A 24,516-nucleotide genomic window follows, 5' to 3' on the forward strand; every position below is an offset into this window, starting at 1 on the left:
ATAATAAAGAGAAACTCTAGAAATTAGAAATTAAAGACATGGTCATCTGTAGTTCTTAAAACGATCCACTGTGGGCTTTCAAGTTTCCCGAACGACGAGGAGTATTCCTAATTATTATAAAAGTGGATGATTCAAAATTAAATCAATTGTACTATGTAACCAAATATTTGTAATTACAACATTTTTGTAATGTATTGGTAGATTTAATTCAGTCTATATATATTGTATTGCAGTTTGAATAGCTGATTAACAGTTATACACACCTGCTTCTAATTCTGATTACTAATTAAACTTGATTACTAATTAAACAAAAGCCATATGTATCTATTACATGTACCTACTGATTAAATCATAGCTTTATAACTCAAACAAAAAAATATTAAAATCCCGCCGAAAAGTCCACCAAACGCCTACATTAGTAATCAATATAGTCAATGACTACAGAGGAACATGTTTGACAGGAAACATAGAATACATCAGCTTTGGCCTTAGGGATATCCGTTAACACAGATATATATATACATATAGCTACCGTAAATTCGTATGCGTATCAGTTTGACACATTCCGCTCAAACACTCAGGTTAACGCAGTGTATAAGAGGCGCATTCTTCGACAGTCAAGGTAGGTACATCACAATGGCCAAACCATTCAGACCTAGATCAGAAATATTTTTCTACGTGATATTGTGAAGTGTAACAATATGAAGTTTTTATTAGTGTCGGTACGGGAATGGAAGATTTCGTTTATGTAAAAATTAATCAACCTATTATCATAAACTTTTTTCTAAAAAAATCCAACTTCGGTAATGTGGTTGTGACCGGTATTGTGTTTTAATTAGTAAAATTAGTGTATGTATGTGGGAAAGGTACGCTGTTTTGCCTCTTTTCTTATTATTACGAAATGTTATTGACAAAAATGATTGAGGACATTCATAAACAAGGTTACTTTAAGCACGTTCATATTTTTACATAATTCAGCAAAGAGCATACCTCAGTGACAGTCGGAAGAACGTCCGTACAAATTACAATATCTGTGAGAATATTGCACACTAGTTTAAACCGCGTCCATAGTGACAGGTCCCATTCTTGTCGCTTTAATTCTGTTTTAACTTCTATCGATTTTCTTATGAAAGCCATTTTTACATACATGTATTGCACCTGTAAAGTTATACTCAAGGTTTTTAAAAGCTACTTAAGATTGTAATAACAGTGCACATTTAAATGATTTATTTTGACATTTTGAATATTTCAATGATATCGTATTTCAAAAAGAAAATTGAAATCAATTAGATAGCATGTGATGATTCAAAAGGGAAGACAGTTATAATTTGTTTAACTATGAAACCGGAGTTGCGATAACCTTATCATTTGATCAGTTCCATATATCGTTTACATATTGGGTACTTTTAAAAGAAAATGAAACTCTTTGGTATACAAATCATGAAGTCTGAACTTGATCCACTGTTCGCTAGAATTAACAACGTGTCATGCCGAATAACATCTGACTTGATATTAAAACTTGTGATCTGATCACATCATGTCTGGGACGGCTCATCGTGTATACATGTGTCTTTAAAGAAAATGTTTTGACTTGACGTCCAACAGTTGAGCGTAGCAAACAGCGGAATATACAGAGACCATACAATCGAAAATCATCCTTAAATATGAATTTTATTATGAGCTTAACAAGTTTTAAATGTAATTCTCGTATCCCTTTAATAATATACACCGTATTGTTATTATATTGATTTAGAAAGTGTTTTTCTTTTAAACTATACAAATGTATTGTAATCTAGAGCAAATAGAGAGGTGACGGGTACCGCTCGAAATATCCACAGAAAAAAAGTTATGTGATTCAAACAATAACTGTCAGATGAATATATGTGTATTGTGATCTACCTAGGTATAATTCGTCAGAGTGTATACCTATAAGTATACACTAAATACACTCCCGATAAGTAAAATGTCTCGTATAAGCACATACCATCCCTCAGGTATTGGCGTATCTATGCAGTAAATCTCGAATCATAAGATATAAAAGCCTATTGCACTGCTGTCGTCATTTGTGGACTTTTCAGTGACGCAAAGGGTCAATATGAAATACGCTATGAGATAAAGGCAAAAATTATTTCAATATACTTTTAGAGCTAATCAAATTAAGCCAAAGATAAAAAAAAAAAAAAAAAAAGATAGTGTACTGTAATTTACATCTGCTGGCTTATTCTATTTTACTTTACATGTCAAATAATTTAAGACTAAAAAGCAAGTAAACTGGCACACATTTATTAAGACTCACGTCAATTAAAACGCTGAATGCATTTATTTTCTTGTCTTCTTCTTCTTCCTTTTTTTAGTCAGCCATAAGTTTTACATTGTCGACACAGCTGCTGAGGTTTTGATGACTATATTTCAGTACAGAGGTGTCAGACATTACCTTTTCCAGACGGATGCGTATTCCATCATTCAGCTAATAAAATAAGGAAAAAAACCATATATGTAACATATTTACGGATAACACCAACATAAATTATATTTGATATGCATAGTGTATTAAAATATTCATCTGGAAATACAAATATTGTTTCATCGTTATTTATGCAATCTAATTAAAATTAGATGCCCATTATCTAGTCCGTAACCTCCGTATATACCGAGTTTACGGACTACATAATAGACATCTAATTTTAATTAGATTGTTATTTATGTTACAGCTACATGAAGCTTGTACATGACACTAGAAAAGACCTTCTCATGCAAATTTCTTTAATGTTTTTCACGTGATATATACGTGGTATTCACGTGTCATTTTTTCAAGATTGCCTCCTTTCATTGTAAACAGACGCTATAGGTCAGTTTTTTTTCTATATGATACATATCCCATTGTATTTTGACTACATTTTCTCTTAAATCATTGATTCACTTCAAAACTCACATTAAAAAATCTTGACTCTTTATCAAAATTATTGTCAACAGGAACTATCTTGGTTTTTTTATTTTTGTTGTTGTTGTTACAATTTTTATCTATTTTGGCCTGTTAATTGCTTCAGTGATATTCCATGTCGGTACGACAGTTCGAGTGAAATGTAAGACTATGTCGATTTATTCCTTGTCCTGAAACCGACTGAATGCCAGATTATTGTTTTTAATTGACGGGTTGAAAGGTGAGATAATGCATGGCACAATATGACCTTAGGGTAGACAATTTATCATTGTATAGTTTACCCGACAATGACATCAAGTTATTAATAATTAGAGGTTTACATTAGCCACAGCTTGCGGCTATATCAACCACAAATTCACTGACAGACATGCAGACCTATCAAATGTATGTAACATTATAAGAACAGCCAATAGAAATTACGGGTATAGAATCCACTTAAGCTACAGCCCAGATAAACTATGTCCTCAGCCTCACTGAAAATTTAGTTCAACGGAAACACTAAAGTCTCAATAAATAACAGAACACACATTATAAGAACAGCCAAGAGAAATTACGGGTATAGAATCCACTTAAGCTACAGCCCAGAGAAACTATGTCCTCAGCCTCACTGAAAATTTAGTTCAACGGAAACACTAAAGTCTCAATAAATAACAGAACACCCCACCCCCCAACCCCCACCCCACCCATATCAAACTTCACCCCCACATGAAATGCCCTTGAAGAAATGTAGCCACGCAGTTATGAAACCTAAGCTCTAAAGAGATCCAAGGTCGCATACATTTGTGAGGTCAATGAATTAATACTGATGTATGTCGTGTTAATGTCACCAACATGACAGATCTTGACATTTATACCTTTTGTGACAGTAAATTATCTTTCTTCTTACTGTCATGATAGATTTATAGATACTAAGATTCGAGCGTTAAATGCTCCAAAGTAGATATGTACTGAATGACATCATTTTTTCATGATTAATCACTGTTCGTTTTATTTCGAAGTAAACAAATCCATACCATAGATATACCAGTATGGACTTCCAACTTGAAGATCTGTTTCGTCAATGTATTTTCTAACCATGCACATGCATATTTGATCGTACTCTGTACCAGGAGACAGACACTCCGGATATAGAGTAGAAGATATATCACTTTATTTTTTTTTAATAATTAACCTGTAGATCTAAGCATGGGCCGCTAGACGAATACACTTATGTTCTACGCAGAGAGCATGTGATAAGAAATGTGTAAATTTTATATGGGAAAATCTGTACTTGTACAAAAAACGTCCAACATCATGTATAATACACCATAAAGTATTACGTAATAACAGCAAAAAGACGTTTGTCGTGAATACAAAAATAATTGGTGTCTCACATAAAACATGAAACATAAACGTTTACCTAACAAACTCAAACGTACAAATTATATCTTTTATTTTAAATTTTAAACGCATAGAAGAGAACAAGACTTTCTATTCGTCACGACAAGAACATCTGAAAAATATTTCGTACAAATTGTGAAATTTTTGTCAAAAATATTTAAGAGACACCCTTTAATACCTTTTCATACTCTTGGTGTTATCAGAGAAGTGTCAACCATGTGCTATAATATGACGTCATTTAATGTTCAGGTGCACATGTCTGTATAGAAAAACAATTTATGGCCTTTACCAGTTAAGGAGATACATGATCTGAAGCAAACAACCTGTGTGTGTTTTTATTTTCTACATGAATGTCACTTTACATAGGATATAAAAATGCCTTGGTTTCGATGGTGTTTACGCCATTTCGGTGTCATTTGGAAGACTAGAAATTGAAAAGAATCTGATCTATATTCAGAAAGTTCAAGGGGGATCTGATTTAATCTGATAAAACCTCCTATTATATAAAATGTTCAGTGCGAACATTGTTATTTTGTGTAAATTTATATTCGTCGGTATCCTCTTTGGTAGGAATGGGGTGAACCTCTCTTTCAAATACGTCAAATATACGTCTAAGATATTTCAAGAACGTGGGACCCGATTATAAGGCACTGCATGTCGTTATTGTATGCTCGTGAGAGTTGATTTTAAGAAGGCTATAGGCCGACTCCTATGATGAGATATACGAATAGAATTAAAATGGTTTTCGCTGTTACATGATAGATACTCCGCAATGATGACGCTTGGAAACATAGGCGAATATTTCCAGTGTCTGTATAATGGAATTGAGAAATGTCATACCAATATGCTTGTTGAATGAAGTCCCAGAGAAGAGCTACTCTAAAATGTTTCTTGTCCAATGATTCACGAATGATACTGTACTTAAATGATCTACAATTAATTTCAAACATTGACAGTCAGAACCACTCCACCGGATAATTTATATAACTGTTTTAAACCTGAAATATAATTGGATTGGGATAGATGTTAATAATTACGATAATCTAATTAACGATATGTTTTTTCATTTGTTAAATGTTCTACCAGAGGCTTCCTTATTTTAAAAATATGTATTAGTTAAACAGTCTAGATAAATCAATTATTGGTCAGATCGCACATGTCACATTACTCATCCTTAACATTTAAAGCCTGCTATTCAGGTATGATTATTATAGCGAAGTACAGTAAGGTTACCTGTCGATCGCCTCTAAAACAGAAATATATACACGTTATATTATCATGTCCACAATATAGGGTTCACTTGAATAATAATAACGAAATTTTATTCATATTGATAATTAATATTACAATTAATATTAATGTCTTTTGTACAGGTCTTTGAGATTGCCGGTTGTAGACAATACTGGTATTTTTCAATCCCCCAGGTTTCCCCAGCAGGACATACTTTGCGGATATTACATATCTTGCAGCCAAGCCCTGCAAAAATCCTGCAGTAAAATTATTTTCTATATATGCTCGTTTATACGCACTATATTTTAATGACCGCAAATCTAGCGAGAATAACTCACCGGGAAATATTGCCAACTATACAGTTTAACACTACATGAAAACAGCCTGATATACTGGGTATTAACCTTGATGGCATGTTATTGGGCGTTAGGCTTTTTTCGCTTGAACAGATTATTTATTTTAAAAATATTTTCGTTGTACACATCCTAATGGAAAGTGATAAACAAATGTTAGAGAATGTGCGCCGTTGATATAGAAACCTAAACTTCAACTGACATCAAACCTAGGGCCAAATGTAACATGATCATGAGTATCAAATTCCCTAACAATACCACGATTTCGTTTCAGTAAAGCAGATATGTTAATTAACTCGGTATTTCAGTGCTTGAGGTACTGTCATGTCACTGCGAAGTGGTGGGTTGAGAATCTGAAGGTTGTAAATCCACTTTGGTCTGTCAGTGTTTCAGGCCTTACGTAAATGCAGTAATATGATGTTATAAATGTGTGTGTATTCGTTTAGATTGATTGAGTTAGTCAATTAACAAGAAAGGTATCCATTTCCTCAGGAGACAGATTGTGGAAAGTATACTGACAATTTGTACCATTTTCATAAGTTTCCTGACGTACGTATATTTCAGGACGCATTCGATTAAAACACTGTACCTGATAGCATGCGATCTTGTTCAAATTTTGAGAGAATTAGTCGAACGACATTTTTTAATTTATTTAATGATACCTCTTATACCATTAAAATGTAAACATGACCAAAGCTATTATTGATTATGTAATGTTATTTATTGTTTTCTGTGGTAAACATTGATATTACTTGGATTTCATCTAGATTGACCTGATGGATGTCGTTTATTAAATATTCATGTCTTTTCCATCTGGAGCATCTGCGTCTGTTTTCATCGATCGTTTCTAACGACGACATAAATCAATTTTATTCCATTTTAGTGAAGTGCTGTTAAGTTCGATGTCAGCATTAGATAAATATACCAGCTCTACGAAATGATATTATTCTTTTGACAGTGAATAAGTGAGAATGTCGAATCTAGAGGACATCCTGAAGAGAATTGGCGAGTTCGGAAGGTATCAGATATTTCTGTTCCTCCTGTTATGCCTGCCTTCCATCAGCAATGGGTGTTATATGATGGCGATCGTCCTTCTTGCATATACACCAAAACACAGGTATGTATTAGAGGCCTAGAAAAGGCTTAGACTCCAAAACACAGGTATGTATTAGTGGCCTAGAAGAGGCTTAGACTCCAAAATACTGGTATGTATTGAGGTCTGGAAAAGACTTAGACTCCAAAACACAGGTATGTATTAGTGGAGAGGCCTAGGAAAAGCTTAGACACCAAAATACTGGTATGTATGAGAGGCCTAGAAAAGGCTTAGACTCCAAAACACAGGTATGTACTAAAGGCCTAGAAAAGGCTTAGACTCCAAAATACTGGTATGTATTGAGGTCTGGCAAAGACTTAGACTCCAAAACACAGGTATGTACTAAAGGCCTAAAAAAGGCTAAGACTCCAAAATACTGGTATGTATTAGAGGCCTAGAAAAGGCTTACACTGATATATGGACATATGGTATTACACGATAGCAGAGGCCAGTTATATGACAAACTTTCGTTAGCTTCCCTAACTAAAGTGTATCACAGCATCCACATGTGTAATTAATAGTGTTATATCATTCATTCATTCATTCATTCATTCATTCATTCATTCATTCATTCATTCATTCATTCATTCACTAAGTCAGTCAGTCTTAGCTTTATTCCTCCAAATCTAAATAGTACATATTAAATAGCAAACTGGTTAGCAAAGATTGATAGAAAATGGACATGAATATTTGATTATGATAGAAAAAAATGCAAGTGACAAGACATCGAATATTGAAATAATATATGAAATATACCAGGATCGTTAAATGTACACAGAAAGAACTATTACAGAATGCATAAAAATAGTTTTATAAAGGTAAGGGAGTAAAATTGTCAGGCTGAACCATTAATATGGCTCATGTGTCTAGCAGTTTATCATCGTTAGGTAATAAAGCTTACCTCATCATAAGTGATAATCAATCTGTGTTAACGTCATGGACACATGGACAGTATCCTAAATGAATGTTTGAATAAAATGGAGATACAACATATCATATTATATCAATTCAAATTTTCCAACTTTTTTTTTTCTTCTTTCTTTTCCCCTGTTTATTTTGTTTTCTTTGTCATTTGATATCAGACGTGGACTGAATATTTAAATGTCTTTTATGAATTTGAAGGAACATGCGATATTATCTTAACCTTTGTAGTTCATATAAATCTTGAATATCAGGGTGGTTATTTTTACAACACATGGCGAATTTTCATAAAAAGCGCTGTTTCAGATTTGCCTGTTTTGTGTGAAAACAACTTGTGCGAATGAAGAAAAGTATTTAATTTAGCAAGGTAACGTTGGGAAGTTACTCAGTTTTGAATAGTCCCTAAAACTATAACTTTCCAACTGAACATTTCAGCTCCTGACTTTACATCTACAAATTAATAAAGAGATACATAAATAGTGTGTAGGTAATAAAATACCATTGGCGAGTATATTTCGTTTTCCTACAGGTGTAAAATCCCAGGATATGATAACGACACATGGACTGTCCAGGGTGACTACCATGCCAGTCTCATCAACAGAACCATTCCTCCATCGGATGACTCATTTTACGACTACGACAGATGTCACGTGTACAAACAGACAGGAACCGGAAACTCGTCATCGTACACAATGACGCAGTGTTCTAAATGGGTGTATGATCATGATACATTTGATGAGACTGTAGTTACAGAGGTGATTATGTTTGTGTTTGTGCTTATGTTTTTGAGTTATTTGTCGTCTTTATAGTATATAATCTACGAAATCATTATAAGTCCCCTACCGCTGAAAACGGGAGTACTATAGGTTTCCTCCTCGTTTGTCGTTCCGACACTGTCTGTCTGTCTGTCTGTCTGTCTGTCCGTCCGTCCGTCCGTCCGTCCGTCCGTCCGTCTGTCTGTCTGTCTGTCTGTCTGTCTGTGAAACTGGGTATGTATGAATAGTTCAAATCAAATTTGAGTTTCAAAGTTTTTGGATCAAGGTTAAGGTCACTGTTATTATTTTTAGCGGGAGCCGGTAGACGACATGTCCTCCTTTAGTAATACCCAGCATGCTTGTTTTTCTTGCAGTACCCTAACATTCCTAAACGCAACACAGTTTACTCCCCATCTAAAGTTTAGGAAATCACTGTTCAAATTCAGTGGTTTTAATCTTGATTTTAATTGAACTTAATTTTGATATGTAAAGTGCCATATTTTCATGTATCGCCTTTTGTAACGTATTTTATCTTTACTAACAATCTGAGATTTGATCGGGATACTTTGATTTACAGACTTGAATGACTCTGTTTGAATACCTCTGATGAAAAATATATGTTTACTTAAGCTTCTTCATTACTATGGTTGAGATAAACTAACATATGGTTTGCTTATTGTAGTTGGGCTTACAGGTAAACTGAGAATAATTTAGCCCTTCGATGAAACATAAGTTGTATGATTATCAAGTTCACCAAGGCCATCAGCGAAACATGTCATTCTAGATATTCTCTATCGTACCATTTAAATATAAGATATTTTATGGCGACCAGGGAGTGTCGCCTATGTAATATATCTAATGCTGTATAAACGACTGTACGTTATAACGATTTGGCAAAGACAATATACAGGTATTATCAATCTTAATGGGATATGTGTAGTGGAGAGAATCGTTAGATTGAAAAATAAGATAAACCCCTACGACAAGAATAGATACGAATTAAAACTGATAGCTTTGTTTGCTTAAAAGTACATGATTGGAAAACATATTAAGGGTGTGTTCACCGAGTTTTATGGGGTTTTTTTCTCTCTCTTCTTAAATCTTCTTTGAAGTTCACAGATATTACGTATAAGTCCGTCGTGTTTAAATCCCGCACAATAAGATACATGACGCGCTTTCTTTACATCCACTGATCCTGTACATTGTGGTACGCCGTGGTTTATACATACACTAACATATGGTTGAATTTCAAACTATTTGTAAAGTTTTGTTATTCTTAACAAATGCAATTTTTTAGACAGGCATGTCGCATATTTATTGCTAAGATATATACAAGTTATATGTTATATACAAAGTGCAGTAACTTGCTATTGTAATTGATTCCTTATTGAACAAAGTAAACATGACCATCCAATATTTCATGATTTATGACACGTGGGTGAGTGTGTGTGTGTGAATGAAAAAGTGGGTTTGGTAGTGCGGTAAATGACGGAAACTATCCACGGGGAAATGTTTGAGCAAGGCTATCCTGCATTATGAAGTATTGTTATCGTCGCCATTATGTACTAATAACGGTCTATATTTACCTCTTTTGCAGGGTAACCTTGTTTGTTCAGAGGAGATGAAGCCGGCGCATGCGCAGATGGTGTATTACTGTGGCGTCCTTGTGGGGGATTTATTTTTCGGAATGCTATCCGATAGGTGTGTCTTAAGATAATAGCAAATTTATCTCATAGATATGCCTTAAGATAATAGCAATTTTTTAATTATTTTTGTATGAGTTATCCATGTAATTATAACAACAACATGATATCACAAAACAACTATACTGCGAATATTGTGTGAATAGTTTGAGGGTGTCCGTATTTAAAAAAATACTACATTGTGGAGTGAAAAAAATAAATAAATACAGAACGATATTAGGCGATGGATCGTCGATCTAAGACAATAACAGAAGAAGACCTCAGTTCTGTGGTTCGATCATTTACCAGTACAGTTAGTTTGTTACTGAATATTTATGTCTGATAATCTGTCTAGAATTATCTCCACTTGACTATGTGAATTATTAGATTAGTCAGTATTTATTGTCTATAATAAATCAATAATAATATTGCCGAGATGGTATATAAATATAGCTAGTGACATTATACATCTAATAAAAACTTCTCCCACCAATATAAACACCACCACTAGCGTAGTTACATGTATAGATAATAGCAGCAATATTCATGATAGTTTTGATCATTTAGAAGGTGTTTTTTATTCATCGCTTTTAAATCAACCAATTTCCCAAAGAACTCGAATTTTACACTTTTACTTTTACCCTGTCATTCCCGTAAAAATAAAATAATTCAATATCCTGACCATGGTGTATGGATATTTATTCTTGTCACAACTTATGTCAGATTTTTATGTGTGACATTTTGGCAACAACACTGTCACGTTCATCAGACAAATAACCAGTGAAACGTATTAGGTGAGGTATGCGGTATACGAGATTTTAATCGTATAATCGTCCTTGCACCCTTCACCACTGAGATGGTAGACAGAGTAAAAGTCAACACGGCAAATTGTGTAGAAGTCGATTCGGCCATTTTACGAAAGCATATTCCAACGCATATTAAACAAGCTAAAAACATGGTTACATAACTTGCAATATTCTTTTATTTATTCAGCATCGGAAGAAGGAAAACAATACTGATATGCACCGTCTGTCTCCTCATTTCATCCGTATCGACTGCATTTACACCAGAGTTCTATAGTTTTACTGTCCTAGAGTTTCTAGTGGGAGCGTCTAACCATGGTCTCTTCATCCTTGTCTGTGTCATGGGTAAGCAGCCATTTTCATGGAGATAGAAATATCGAGTATATGTGATTTTGATTGTGGATAGAGTTTTTATTTTGAAAGAAAATTGTTATGAAAAAAAACTATTGCTAGTCTGTCACAATCTGTAAGAACGTTATCACCAGTCCCATATCCTTTTCCATTACATTATTGATCGGCCAGTCGAACATCCAGCTTGTATATTTTAATTGGTTTATGAATCCAAGATGTATGTTCATGTAGTAGGCTCTAGCTGCATAAATTCACACTTGAATGTATTCTTCTGTTGACAGGTATTGAGCTGACTGGACCCAGTAAGAGAATGTTGGCGGGCGTTCTTATGCACTTGTTTTTTCCCGTTGGATTGCTATATCTAACGGGAACAGGGTTCATCCTGAGGAACTGGAAGACCATTCAACTGGTGGTAGCGATTCCGTGTGTGGTGCACGTTTGTCTGTACTGGTATGTACAACATCCATACTTCAAATTAAATGGCATACATGTGTACATCTGATATATTATTAACACAATATTTCAGGGGCACATCAAACATTGCAGTAGTTATAATTATACCTGGCTTCGGATATTCACGTATAATACGTTTGAGACCTGTGATTCTACCGATAAAGTGACATGATATTATTGGTGCGTTTTTAAAAGTCTATTGAACATGCCACCTTAACGGTAGTACAAATGGAAAATTGGTTTTGCACGAATCAATAAGAATATCAATCCTTTTTAAATGTTGAGCCACAAGAAGCACAATGTATACGTTGTCAGGCTTGTATGATGACGTTATTCAATATTCGAAAGATCTATTCTCATTGAATACCATGTTTCTTTTGCTCAAAACACCTTCTTTTCAGGCATTTAAAAAGCTAAACCGCGGTTCACAGACGGAGAAATATCACCACGTGATACTACTGCAATGGCTGAAACGCCGTTATTTTTTACTTATGGGTTGAGTGTATTCAAAATAATTGACAATAGCATACAGTAAATTGATTTTAACAATACACTGGATGTACACCATATATCGATATATTTCGAAATCTTGATCAAATTATAATTGCAAGTGATATAAAAAGAAGGAAACCGAATAGAATCTGACATATTCGTAAGGTTCCTCAGACCTTAAATTGTATCGTTTTACATGGTATTGTAGCAATCATTTAACACCATATCTGTCTAAAATCAAACTTTGTATGTTATTGGTAAAGCATCTAATGGATTTCAGATCATTCTGGTAGATCAATACTTATACACAAACGTCCATACTGCGATCATTGTATTCAAAAGCATGTAAATATCTTTATTTGAACGTTTTCAAAGTGTAATTGTAAATAGGGCATGTGGTGATACGACCGCGTCCACGCTTCGCACTGCGGGGAATTTCAATTTAGCACAATAGGTAGAGCAATAGAGCAGCAAGCTGATTGTCGGGGGTTGGATACCCGGTGGAGGCACATTTTCCTGTTTAGAATGTATCAGTAGCACCAAACAAAATTATGAATTGAAGAAATGAAGCAAGATAATACGAAAGGGTAAATAACGTGTTCAAAAGAGACAACGCTTATGTTGGTATAATTCAACAAGAAAAAACATACTAAAATAAACATAATGATCAATAATTTTTTTCATAAAATGTTAAAACAATAAATAATTTCAAATAATACCAGAACTATGCAGAATATGCATGTTGTCAATTGTTTGGACATATGCTCAAAATGATTTAATTCGTCATTGCATTTGATTAATCTGAAAGTTTTGATTTGTACATTGCAAAATATTCAATTGGTAATCTTTCCGATTTGCAAAATACATTCCAAAACATTTTGTTTTATAAATATTTCACGAAATTCGATCAAGTTCAGTAAATTATATTGATCAAATAACTTTCAGATGTCAAATAACTTCTGTTATAAATGTATGGTTGCCGACGCTTAGGAATCTGTGGAAAAAAATAAAAGACCTCTTCTTTGATAATGAAACCGTTGTTTTAAAATGCTACAGAACCGATAGCTTATACACTATTTTTCATAAACAAAAAAAATCAAATAGCACTCAAGGTAAAGAGGAAAGAATATATCAGTAATAACAGCGTCCTTTTAATGACGGTTTATAAATCTAGATAATATATCATCAAATACAGAGGCGGGAAACAATATCCTAAATTTCCTCTCGATGCACTTGATTATCTGGTAACTATATATTTACAAATTAAAAAAAAAGGGCTAAAACTTTTGAACAGGGTATTAGCTTAAAAGATAAAATTTTGGTATTGTATAAAATTATGCAACATCCTATTTTTGTGTTTAATTGGACATCCTTGTTCCTAGACGCAGATGTAGCAGCTTTGATGACCTTAGTGAAATTATCAGAAGCATGTCACGGTAGATAAAGTGAGGAGGGATGTAGGTCAGTAACATACATATGTTACTTACTGGTATCTACATGTATATAAAAGATATGTTGATATAGTTTCTGTAGATTATATTTATCTAAGTAAATATTAAAGTGCACTATTACGATAAAATAAGAATGGACGAGAGTCAATAATAGTAAAATTTGAATACGGCATCCGTATACATCAATACACATTACCAAACAAACAAAGAATTCCACATTTACATTTCCACAGGTTTCTATGTGCTTAAGTGAATAATTTTATCGTTAAGAAATGTTTTCGAACCTATTTTATTTTCAAGAGATCATTGTTTTCAGACGGTGCTTAATTGAGGGTTATACAATCATTATCTTCTTAAATCTTGCCGATGTGTGTCTATGAGTTTGAGCTGAAATATTTCCGGATGCTGGGCAAGTTCTCCAGGAGAGCTACCCAGGCTCATGTGGATATAGCTCTAAACCACCAGGTAATGGGTTTAACAGGTAAGATAAGTCCTGTTTAATGTTCTTGTGTTTCAGACATGCTTTGTAAAATATTGCTAATTAACCAACTCACCTGATTGCCGCTCTATCAAGAACAAATAGAAACTTTTGAATATATTCATATCAAAATTACGTAAGCTTGAATAGCAAATTCAAAGAACACTCTATTCATTTTTCGGATGAAACGTCGATGCTCTTATATATATTTATATATAATTAAAAATGAAGGTAACAGGTAATGGTTACTTTGCAATATTATTGAACAATGTATCTTTTAAATTGATATATAGTCTATATTGACATTATTGTATCATGATATTTTAAGTGTAATCTAACAAAGCTTTGTTTTTCAGTTAGACGCTTCAGTCAACGAATAATAATCCAATATTGTCTTTAAGTATTATCAGTAATAATCATTAACGTGTGATCAAGGCTTTTTCACATCATAAAAAAACAACTGAAATGTTATCGTTAAACCTCTCCCAGACTTTGTTAAAGGACTGCTATTACATATCAACTTTATTTATTCAGTACAAGACATGAACCGTAATGATAATTAAACATAAAAAACTTCGCAAAGGACAATTTGTTGAAATATATCTTCATCCCGAAAATCGTATCTGCACCAGGAAGACGAATTAAAGCCGCTGTACTTCGTAAATTTTTCCACCTCTAAAATATCGCACATTCAAAAAAGTTGTTTTTGGCAAAAATATTGTTATTAGCCCTAGATATAAAAAAAAATGTAATAATTACGCGAAAACGAAACAGATTGTATCTCACATATAAGGGAATCATCATCGCACGTTATTTGGAAAGTGAATACCCTGGTAGCTTTGAACAACATTCAGTCATAGTTTGAACTCCATTCCTTTCCTGTACTTAGGCAAACATATATTTCAGCCTTATTATGATTCACGTTTTAAAGCCATTTCCTGCTGATCGCGCGGCTAATTACACTCAGATTAGTTCTGTAGAACAAGACATACCAATATCTGCTTTTGATGAGTGCTAATCTACACTGGATTGTCAGAAACTGACCACGACTTCAATTAAATGAATAAAATACACAACAATACGTTTTTTAAACACGACAAAAGTGTATCAAAATATTAATCATCAAACACGAATATGTATACTGTGTTATTTAAAGTCAATAGACAGAAGCAGTTTCTTCAGTTCATTTACTAACGGTCAGTGTGTTCCCGGAATTTTATGGATTTTTCTTAGCAATTGCTGTCAGTTGTTTTCTTGTTCTAAATATAATATTCATATATGTATAGATATGTTTTAATCTCATTTTCTTTCTTTACAATTTGTATGTTTTATAAAACTTAAGTTACTTAAATTGGAAGTAAGTGATAATCGACGATCAGGAATTTGATTGTTTTCGTTTGCCTTGTAGGATAATACCTGAATCTCCAAGATGGCTTATCAGTCAGGGACGATACAAGGAGGCGGAGACGGTTCTTAGGAAGGTCGCGTTAAAAAACAGGAAACCGTATCCCGAAAAAATCGATCTGAGTCAAATTGATAAGGTAAAACCGGGGAGAGTCTGGCAATTGTTCACATCGAAAACTTTGGCTTGGAGGACATGCATCATATTTCTTAATTGGTAAGAAATTGTATTCTGCGCTCAAATGGTAATATTAAAGTCACCGTGTTTTATTAGGAGTTAAAAATAATACAATCATTTTAGATTTTTTTAAAATCATAAATGAGGTCCGGTGACGTTCCATTTTGAATAACAAAACTTAACCATTACTATACTATTTTTCAAATTTATTAACTTAATAATGGCGAATTAATGTAGAAACGTAATCTTTCCTATCATTAGTAAAATAAACTGAATTTTTGGTCTTTAGTAATTATAATTCTATGCATAAAATTTGGAAAAAAAGAAACATTACACATGCACATTTCATAATTTAAAAGTAAAATAATGCATAAATGTATCAATCATTTTTGAAAAAGAAGTAAGAATTTTCCAGTTTTGTTTTGTATTGTTTAACATCCTATCATCAACTATAGTCATTTAAGGGGGAGGGGCTGTTTTCGAGGATTGGTCGCTAAAAAGCTGCATGACGATAATCGTCATCCCTTCTCGACTTTGGTTTTGTATCTCTCTTTCCCACATAAACTAGTTCTCTAGCGTACTCTGCAGGCCGAAGTGTATTCGTTGCTACAAAATCTTCACTCAGTATAATGTTCTGGATAGTAAAGACATGTGTTACCCGTAAACGTTGATTGGATTCATCTGTAACGTGACTTGTTACTCTCAAGTCAATCTTCAAGATACTGGAACATCAAGTAACTTGATATATACATCTACACAACATCCATAATTACTAAGAGGCCCGATGTAGGTTGAAGGGGGCATTAAGGGGATCGGTATATTCTGTAGCTACGGCAACGCTCATATTTATATATAAATAAATATGTGTGTGTCTTGGTGAGGTTTTTAACGTGTGATGCTGGAGTGTACTAAATATTATTAAGTTCTTTTGAATGGTTCCATCGTAATCTCCGTAAATCAAGTCCCTCGTTCGCTATATACAGATTATAAAAGCATGGTTCAAATAATGTAAACATGCATACATTTTGTATTTGACCGATAAATGTATTCTCACATTTTTCGCTCCGGAAGCATTTCGCTGAATTTTTGCATTAATTCAAGTTTCTATATACTATTTCTACTGTGTAAAATGTGAATGCGACATTTCCTCACGGATCGTCAGCCTGATCAGCCTCATGATCAGCGAAAATTTAATTACGCCAAAGTACTGCATTTACAGTATGTTTCGGCGAAATCGACTGCAAGATATTTTCCGATATTTGGTTGTATACAGATGTACAAAAACTGAAATATTATTAACACTAAAATAGTAGAATTATACGAGGATTTTGAATATTACGAAGGTGATATATCCAAACATAAGCCAAGTATAGTACTATTGGTTTGTTGGTATCATGAATGAGAGATGTTAATGTATTCAGTAATCTATAAGAGATTGTCACCAAATCCTACTTCATACCGTTTGCAAATTGGCGCTCAATGCCTAGAGATCAGAACCGTTGGATGTTCAAAGTTAGTCAGGAGTAGATACCGTGATATATAGATTACATTTAGGTATGGTTTTACACGATTAAAAACGTTTAAGATGTTTACTCTAAATAGATGAGAAAAAATATTTTAATTTAATATCAATGACCATTCTATCATTTTGTTATTCATTTCTTCATTTTTTCAGGTTTTCAGTTTCACAGATATTCTTTGGAACTACTATACATATGAGCAATCTCGGTGGAAATTTTTACCTAAAATTTCTTCTTTTGGCGGTGGTAGAGTTGCCCGCCATAGCAATAACGATAGGACTTCTATCGAAATTCGGACGTAGAAATGTACATGCCTTCTTTATGATGCTAAGTGGAGGCTCAAACCTTCTGACTATCTTCACCGTTCTACTAGGAGGCAAAGGTAGGTGTTGCAGGCATACGTATATTTCTGAATTTTTATGATCCATGGTTGTAAAAGGATTATATAAAAGATTCAATTGAAAAACACCTACATGAACATCAAATGCCGAATAATGAACTTGCATCGTAGAATTGTGTCTTATGCTTCAGAATGTATTTTGAATTCATAACAGCTTTGGAAAATGTCATTTCAGTAGACAAATTCATTCCTTTTCAGTGTTAGGCATATACAGAAGAGTTTTATTACCGCAAGCTTTATGTAGCTACCAATCATAAGCGAGCAACATTCAAGCATAGATAGAAATTGCATTATTGCGATGTCTCTATGTAGGTAGCTTGTGCACGGGCATTACTTCGAATCGTGAAGAAATAAATGACACATATATAAGGTTGACTTAATGCTTGTTACATTGAACACTATGATTCAAAATGATATTTGGTTATATGAGCGATCCATTAACCTTTTCAGTGACTATCGTTAATACGTCTGTCATTAATTGACAAAAATCCGTTGACACTTACCTAATTATCAAGTTTGAAAATGTGACTAAGCCCAAATTTGAGCTTGATTTTATTATGATGAAAAAAGGACGCTTAACCTTCCGGGACGGACACATCTTTCCCTCATTTTGTCAGTATTCTTATTAGTGTTGTATAAAGATTTCACTGCTGGTGTAATTAAACGACTACATTGCTGGTTTAATATATACTTTCAGATTTCGAACCATTCACCATAGCTCTATGCTGCATTGGGAAGGTAGGCTCGACTGGAGCATTTGCTGTTATTTACATTTTCTCTAGTGAACTGTTCCCAACAGTTGTCCGTACAGGAGGAATGGGTGCGAGTTCATGTGTGGCACGAATTGGAGGCATGTCAGCACCATATATTGCTAAATTGGTAAGTTATGAATGATAACGTGATAAGGGTTTTGACAAAAAATTAAAAAAGAAAGACAAATAAAAAAAAAATACATACCGGCTGTCTTCCTCGGAAAAGAAATATATATTCGAAAGTCTTCATCTTCATATCAACCGACCTTAGTGTAGTTCAATGAAAGAAACGCGGCGAAAGAAAATATTTAAAGAAAATATAATTTGTTAAAATAATGGTATAAGCGAAATATTGCTACAAAAGCGAAATATGATATGCATGTATCACATTTTACGAGCAATCTAAATATACTTTTCAGCGTAAATTAGTGTATATCACAAACCTGCAAATAGAAGATATACCCTATAGTATTTGTCTGAGAAGCAATTCAGTTCATATGATCATCGGAGTTGTCTCCCGTAGATTGTTGGGGACTATGCGTGTCACTTTGTTAATGTATATTATATAAGAAATATCCGTTAACAGTAGTTCATTCATATTTATATGCGTAATATCGGTAAATATCCACCAAGCGTTTGTGTAAATTGTTATTTCACCAACTTACCATGTCATCACTTCTGACCAATATTTCTTACTTTCATGCATGTTCAGTGCGTGATCACATTGTCTAGAGAATGGTATGAACCCAAATAATTTTATCCGACCTTTGTTGCTTTGCAATATTTAAGATTGATGTCAATTAAAAGCTATTGGTGCATTTCACGTGAATACATGTTAATATGCATCTGAGTTTTAAATACAGTTCCTATGTTATTAATAAGTGTTGATTTCAACACCAATTAAATGCCAAGTTTGTTTTATTACAGCAAGACGCAGCAAACCAGGGTCTGACTAAAATAAATTGAAGTAATTGATAATGTATCAAACTAGTTTAAGAATAAATTTTTGTTGCTTAGTTTGGGTTTCCTTTGACAGCCACATAATATCAATGTTGATCCTTAAGTATCATCACTGGTGATGATAAGTTATTACATACAGCGCTGTTTTCTATTCGTCACTAGGCAACAAGCTGATTTATCTGTTCAGATAGAAATGAAACAAAAGTAGTTAAACTTATTGGTTCGCTGAAAGTTTGATCTATCTATTTAATTGATTACATCTATTTTTACCAAGAACAGGCACGACAGAATGTGCAGTATTTTGTTGAGTAGGCGATTTTGAAAATCATTTCAAAGATCACTCTTCTATTTTCGTTTGTTTAACCTTTCAGATATTCTAATTAAACGTGTGATGAAAATATCGTTATTGTGTCATACTCCTGGCATATACATTATCAAATACAAAAACAATAAAAGGGTTTTAGATGTTAATCAATCGATAATCTATTACATTTTCTCTGCCTCTAGGGCACTTTGGTAGGCAGTCATTACGGCCAGGCGCTCCCTCTGGTGATCTTTGGCTGTATCAGTGTCACGGCCGGCATTTTCACTTTGTTCCTACCCGAGACAGTAAACAAAAGACTTCCAGACACAATAGATGAAGGGGCAAGATTTGGAACGTATGTTTTCTACATATTCTTCATATGCTTTATAATACTGTAACAGGATTATTGAGATTGTACACGTCAGACACAAATAAAGCATATAAAAGCCCCACATAAAACAGAGTGTCGCATATTAATGTACATCATAGTTTGAATGAGTTTGACGCCTGCCTTCATTTGACCTTGCTAATGATAATGTATGTATGATCAGCGTGTGAGCCTGTCAGTATGTAAGATTTAACTGAAGTGCTATACAACCAGTTGTGTGTCGGAACAATGATCAAAATATCACATTGTTAACGGAAGAAAACAAAATCACATATCCAGAATTTTTTATTGGTAGATTACCTTTAATCAGATTTTAACTAATTGAAAAATTTGAATATGAAGAAATCTCATGTCGGAAATCAACAGTTATTTATCAACACATAACCCTAACTCTTATTCTCTTTAGATTCATAAGAAAATGAAAATATTACTTTGCAGATCGAAAGAAGACTTGGATGTCTATGTACAGGCTAGTGACTACTCCGACGACTCGGAGGAGACTAAATTTCCTCCTCCAGAAGAAAAGACACTTCTTTGACGGAATGAGGGAGGTGACGCTGCAGTCGCAACATCAGCAAGTGTTGTCATATTTTTGTGTTCGAGAGTACCTACCAAATGCAGCTCCATATTGTTTTATTATTCAAGAATGTAAAGAAGTACCATATTTACTGACGAATTATTTTGTTTCAGCCTATTCTACCTCGATATTAGGTACATTCTTGTACTACATTTTAATAGTTAATTGTCTGCATTTAGATTGTCAAAAAGAACAATCATTATTCTAAAGCAAAAACTTTGATATTCTTTATGCATAAAATTCACTGTGAATGTATAATTCAAAACACGTAGATTTAAAACATAATTCTAGATATAGTTCAATAAAACACAAACTTAGCGTACATTAATCATCATTATGGCAGGCTTTCATTACGTTTGTTGTAAAATTTTTAAAGAAAAATATTAATTTGCGATGCAAATGCAAGTATTAGAAATAATACCATCAATCATAGATCACCGACACATGCGTAGTTTGGCGATATGTAAATAACTATTTTTTGTTAACAGGTTGTCTTCCGTTGTATTTGCATTCACAACGCTATAAAACTTATGACCAAAATATAATTTCATTTATTTACTACAATTGCAAGAAAAATCATTACCTTTTATTTGGACGAAAGCCGTCTTTAGGACGTACTTTGGGAGGACACTGGAGTACTCAGGTGAAACTAATTTGGTTGGGTAAATGACCCCATACCTTTTCACGTCCGATCTGGGAATCGAGCTTAAGTCGTCTTGGTGGAAGGCGGATTTGTTACCGTTGCTCCACCCGACCACAGCACTGCAGACTGTTTATACGATAGTTACTTCCTTTTAAAGGATTTTCCTGTTATAATGTTAAGTCTTCAAAATGGTCCTTTAATCAGTTCGGGAATCTAAAGTTAAAAGTAAGTTAGTTATGTTAGAAATAAACGTTAAAAGGTAGAAATCATGTATAAGTACCAAAGTTCACAAAACGCACTCGAAATTATCTGATATGGAAGTCATCTAAAAACTGTCGACAATGAATTATTCTATGAAGATTTAGCTTTTCATTGGCAGATAGAACATGTGTAAAACAGAGCATTCTATTTACTACGGAGAGTGGAAAGAACAAAATCATTCAGACGACTGGAAGATCCAGTAATGAAAGTCAAAACAGAATTGGTTTCTTTTTTGTAGTTAGTAAGAACAAATGTCTGTTTAGTAGAATACATATTAACGTCTATTCTGTTTAAGGTGTGTGTGTTTGTATACATGTTTAATGAAAGAATTTAATTAAATATGTACTTTTTTTACAAGAGTCAATACTGTTATTTCGAAAAATATAGCAAAATTCAATGGGAATCGAACGGGAAAGAAAATATAAGGCAAGACTTTCTCCTTAATTTGGTTGCTTTACTGTCATCATTTTCTAGCAGTTATTTGTACATTTCCTACAACTGTAAATATGTAATATATATTTTTGTAAATTATACCAAGATGATGCACATTTCATGAATTCGATTCCCGAGTCACATTATTTAGATAAGATCATCGCACCGGAAAAGGGGCATTGTATACTTTTCTATAATATTTCAAGAATTATTTCCATAATCTTGAACACGAAGTTTGAAAGTACGTTTCACGGAAAATAATGTCACTAATCCTGTAGACTGCATTCTTAGCCACCAGAGTTACTTCCCTTTTATCTCTTTAACTCTTTAAAGCCAATAGCTATAGAGGACAAGAACGGTATATCATAAAAACTTGGCGAAATCCCTTAAATAGCCGTTAGTTTTTCAGCCATTTGTTGTGTCAGCTTAGAGATAGAAATTTTCATCTACGCCATCATTCAACTGGCTATTGTTATGTGCATACATGTACATCTATTCTATTTCAACAGTGCAATTGTAATTCTTAATAAACATTTTCAGCTCTATTTATGTTTCGTTTTTGCTACCAGTATCAAATAACATGTTTCACATCACATCATGATTTCTATGGCAACAGTCCAATGCTGAATCTGGTTTACATTTACATAGTGGATGTAATAGATGAACCAAGAGAGGCTGACCTTTCAAAACGCCAGATCTAAGTATATCCACAGATATGTATGTTGTGTTTATATGTTGCCCTCTTCAAGGGACATTCCTTCGTTGGAATAAAACTTAGGTCGTCAAAATTAAACTTAATGGAAAATATATATTTTTCCAAGTAGTAAAAGTTATAATCTTTACATTTATACGGCAGTTTTACTCTCAAGATAAACCAAACTTCTTCGGGTATTAAGTCCTGAAAATTCTTAATTCGCCCCGAAGTATCAATAATTACCGCAAAGACATAAGGTATTTGTATACGATAGTCTTTTTTCTGAACATTTCTGCACTGATTTCAATGCTTGTAGGCACATAGACTCACCTAATCATCGTTCGGACATATATTTCATCTAAAGAAATTCTGCATGTTTCTGATGTCCGAACGAAGGAATGTCCCTTCTACATTTCTGTCAAAGTTGCATTTTGATACCTACAGAGAGTTATATAAGATGGTGAAGACAACGGTTTTGATTTTCTGGTATGAATACATTATTGTCATAAATTCGTTTAATTGAATACCCGGAACAATAGGCATGGATTTACTGCATTGTATGACTATAGTACCTCTCCATCCAGATCTCTTTCTACCTATAAGGACCTGTAGTAGGTCCCTAAAACTACTGGCGAGGCCTAGAAGGACAAACTAGTTGTATGAGGTCCCTAATATCACCGACGAGTCGAAGAAGAATTATCAGGTATGTGGTGTCACAAACTTCACTAACGATTTCTAGAATAGCAAAACAGCTGTGTTATGTCCCTAACATCACAGGTGGGTCATAGAAGGACGAAACAGCTGTGTGGTGTCCCTAAAATCACTGACGTGTCATAGATGGACGACAAAGCTGCATGACGTCCCTAACATCACTGACGAGTCCCTAACATCATAGGGGAATCCTAGAAAGACGAAACAGCTGTATGGTGTCCTTAACATCAACAGGGGGCCGCGGTGGCCGAGTGGTTAAGGTGTCCCGACACTTTATCACTAGCCCTCCACCTCTGGGTTGCGAGTTCGAAACCTACGTTGGGCAGTTGCCAGGTACTGACCGTAGGCCGGTGGTTTTTCTCCGGATACTCCGGCTTTCCTCCACCACCAAAACCTGGCACGTCCTTAAATGACCCTGGCTGTTAATAGGACGTTAAACAAAAACAAACCAAATCCTTAACATCATTGACGAGATATGGTGTAGTCTTTTATTGATTTTGACTCTACTGTATTTACCTCTCAATGTGTAAGGAACTGTGGTAATGACTTATGAGACGGGTTTTTTTTCTTAATCGTAAATTACCAGCATGTTATATTTATGTAGGTTAATGTGATTTTATTTTAACATTCCTTCCATTAGTATTATAAATTTAGTGAAGGTCATTTTCTTCCACATGATTAAGTGCGACACTAGAATTTAGAAATGAATATAATACAACCATGTTCATCATACACGAAATCACGCAGCTACCACATGCATAGCGTCTGCTAATACATGTAAGTAATATATGCAATACCAAGTTACTTGTCCTAAAACAACCTTAACTCCAAAGTCATTGGTTTAAGCAGTATTTAGAGCGCTTGCCATGCTTAGTCAGGTAATACCTGTATACAAAACACTTAAAACCATAT

The 24,516-nt window shown here is 33.9% G+C and overlaps 1 protein-coding gene across 2 annotated transcripts; it reads left to right on the forward strand.

The window, feature by feature from the left end:
• Window positions 1–549: 549 nt before the first annotated feature.
• Window positions 550–22,744, forward strand: LOC117332655 (organic cation transporter protein-like). 2 transcript variants are annotated; one of them, XM_033891643.1, is made up of 11 exons: window positions 550–622; window positions 6,863–7,021; window positions 8,448–8,673; window positions 10,271–10,374; window positions 11,349–11,503; window positions 11,791–11,959; window positions 15,792–16,001; window positions 17,638–17,864; window positions 18,580–18,761; window positions 20,102–20,253; window positions 20,725–22,744. In XM_033891643.1, exons 2-11 carry the CDS (start codon window positions 6,876–6,878, stop codon window positions 20,822–20,824), a joined length of 1,671 nt encoding a protein of 556 aa, XP_033747534.1. In that variant the 5' UTR covers window positions 550–622; window positions 6,863–6,875; the 3' UTR covers window positions 20,825–22,744. The 2 variants fall into 2 exon arrangements, with proteins under 2 accessions (XP_033747534.1, XP_033747536.1); XM_033891645.1 differs by lacking the exon at window positions 550–622 and adding an exon at window positions 6,349–6,453.
• Window positions 22,745–24,516: the final 1,772 nt, after the last annotated feature.

This window comes from Pecten maximus, chromosome 8 (genome assembly GCF_902652985.1).
Source record: "Pecten maximus chromosome 8, xPecMax1.1, whole genome shotgun sequence".
In the NCBI taxonomy this organism is placed as follows: domain Eukaryota; kingdom Metazoa; phylum Mollusca; class Bivalvia; order Pectinida; family Pectinidae; genus Pecten; species Pecten maximus.

Excerpts from the sequence above, each read along its gene's own strand:
- LOC117332655 (XM_033891643.1), top strand. The coding sequence starts at position 6,876 with ATGTCGAATCTAGAGGACATCCTGAAGAGAATTGGCGAGTTCGGAAGG. Across the intron at positions 10,375-11,348 it reads TTCGGAATGCTATCCGATAG|CATCGGAAGAAGGAAAACAA; the intron begins GTGTGTCTTAAG and ends TTATTTATTCAG. Across the intron at positions 11,504-11,790 it reads CATCCTTGTCTGTGTCATGG|GTATTGAGCTGACTGGACCC; the intron begins GTAAGCAGCCAT and ends TTCTGTTGACAG.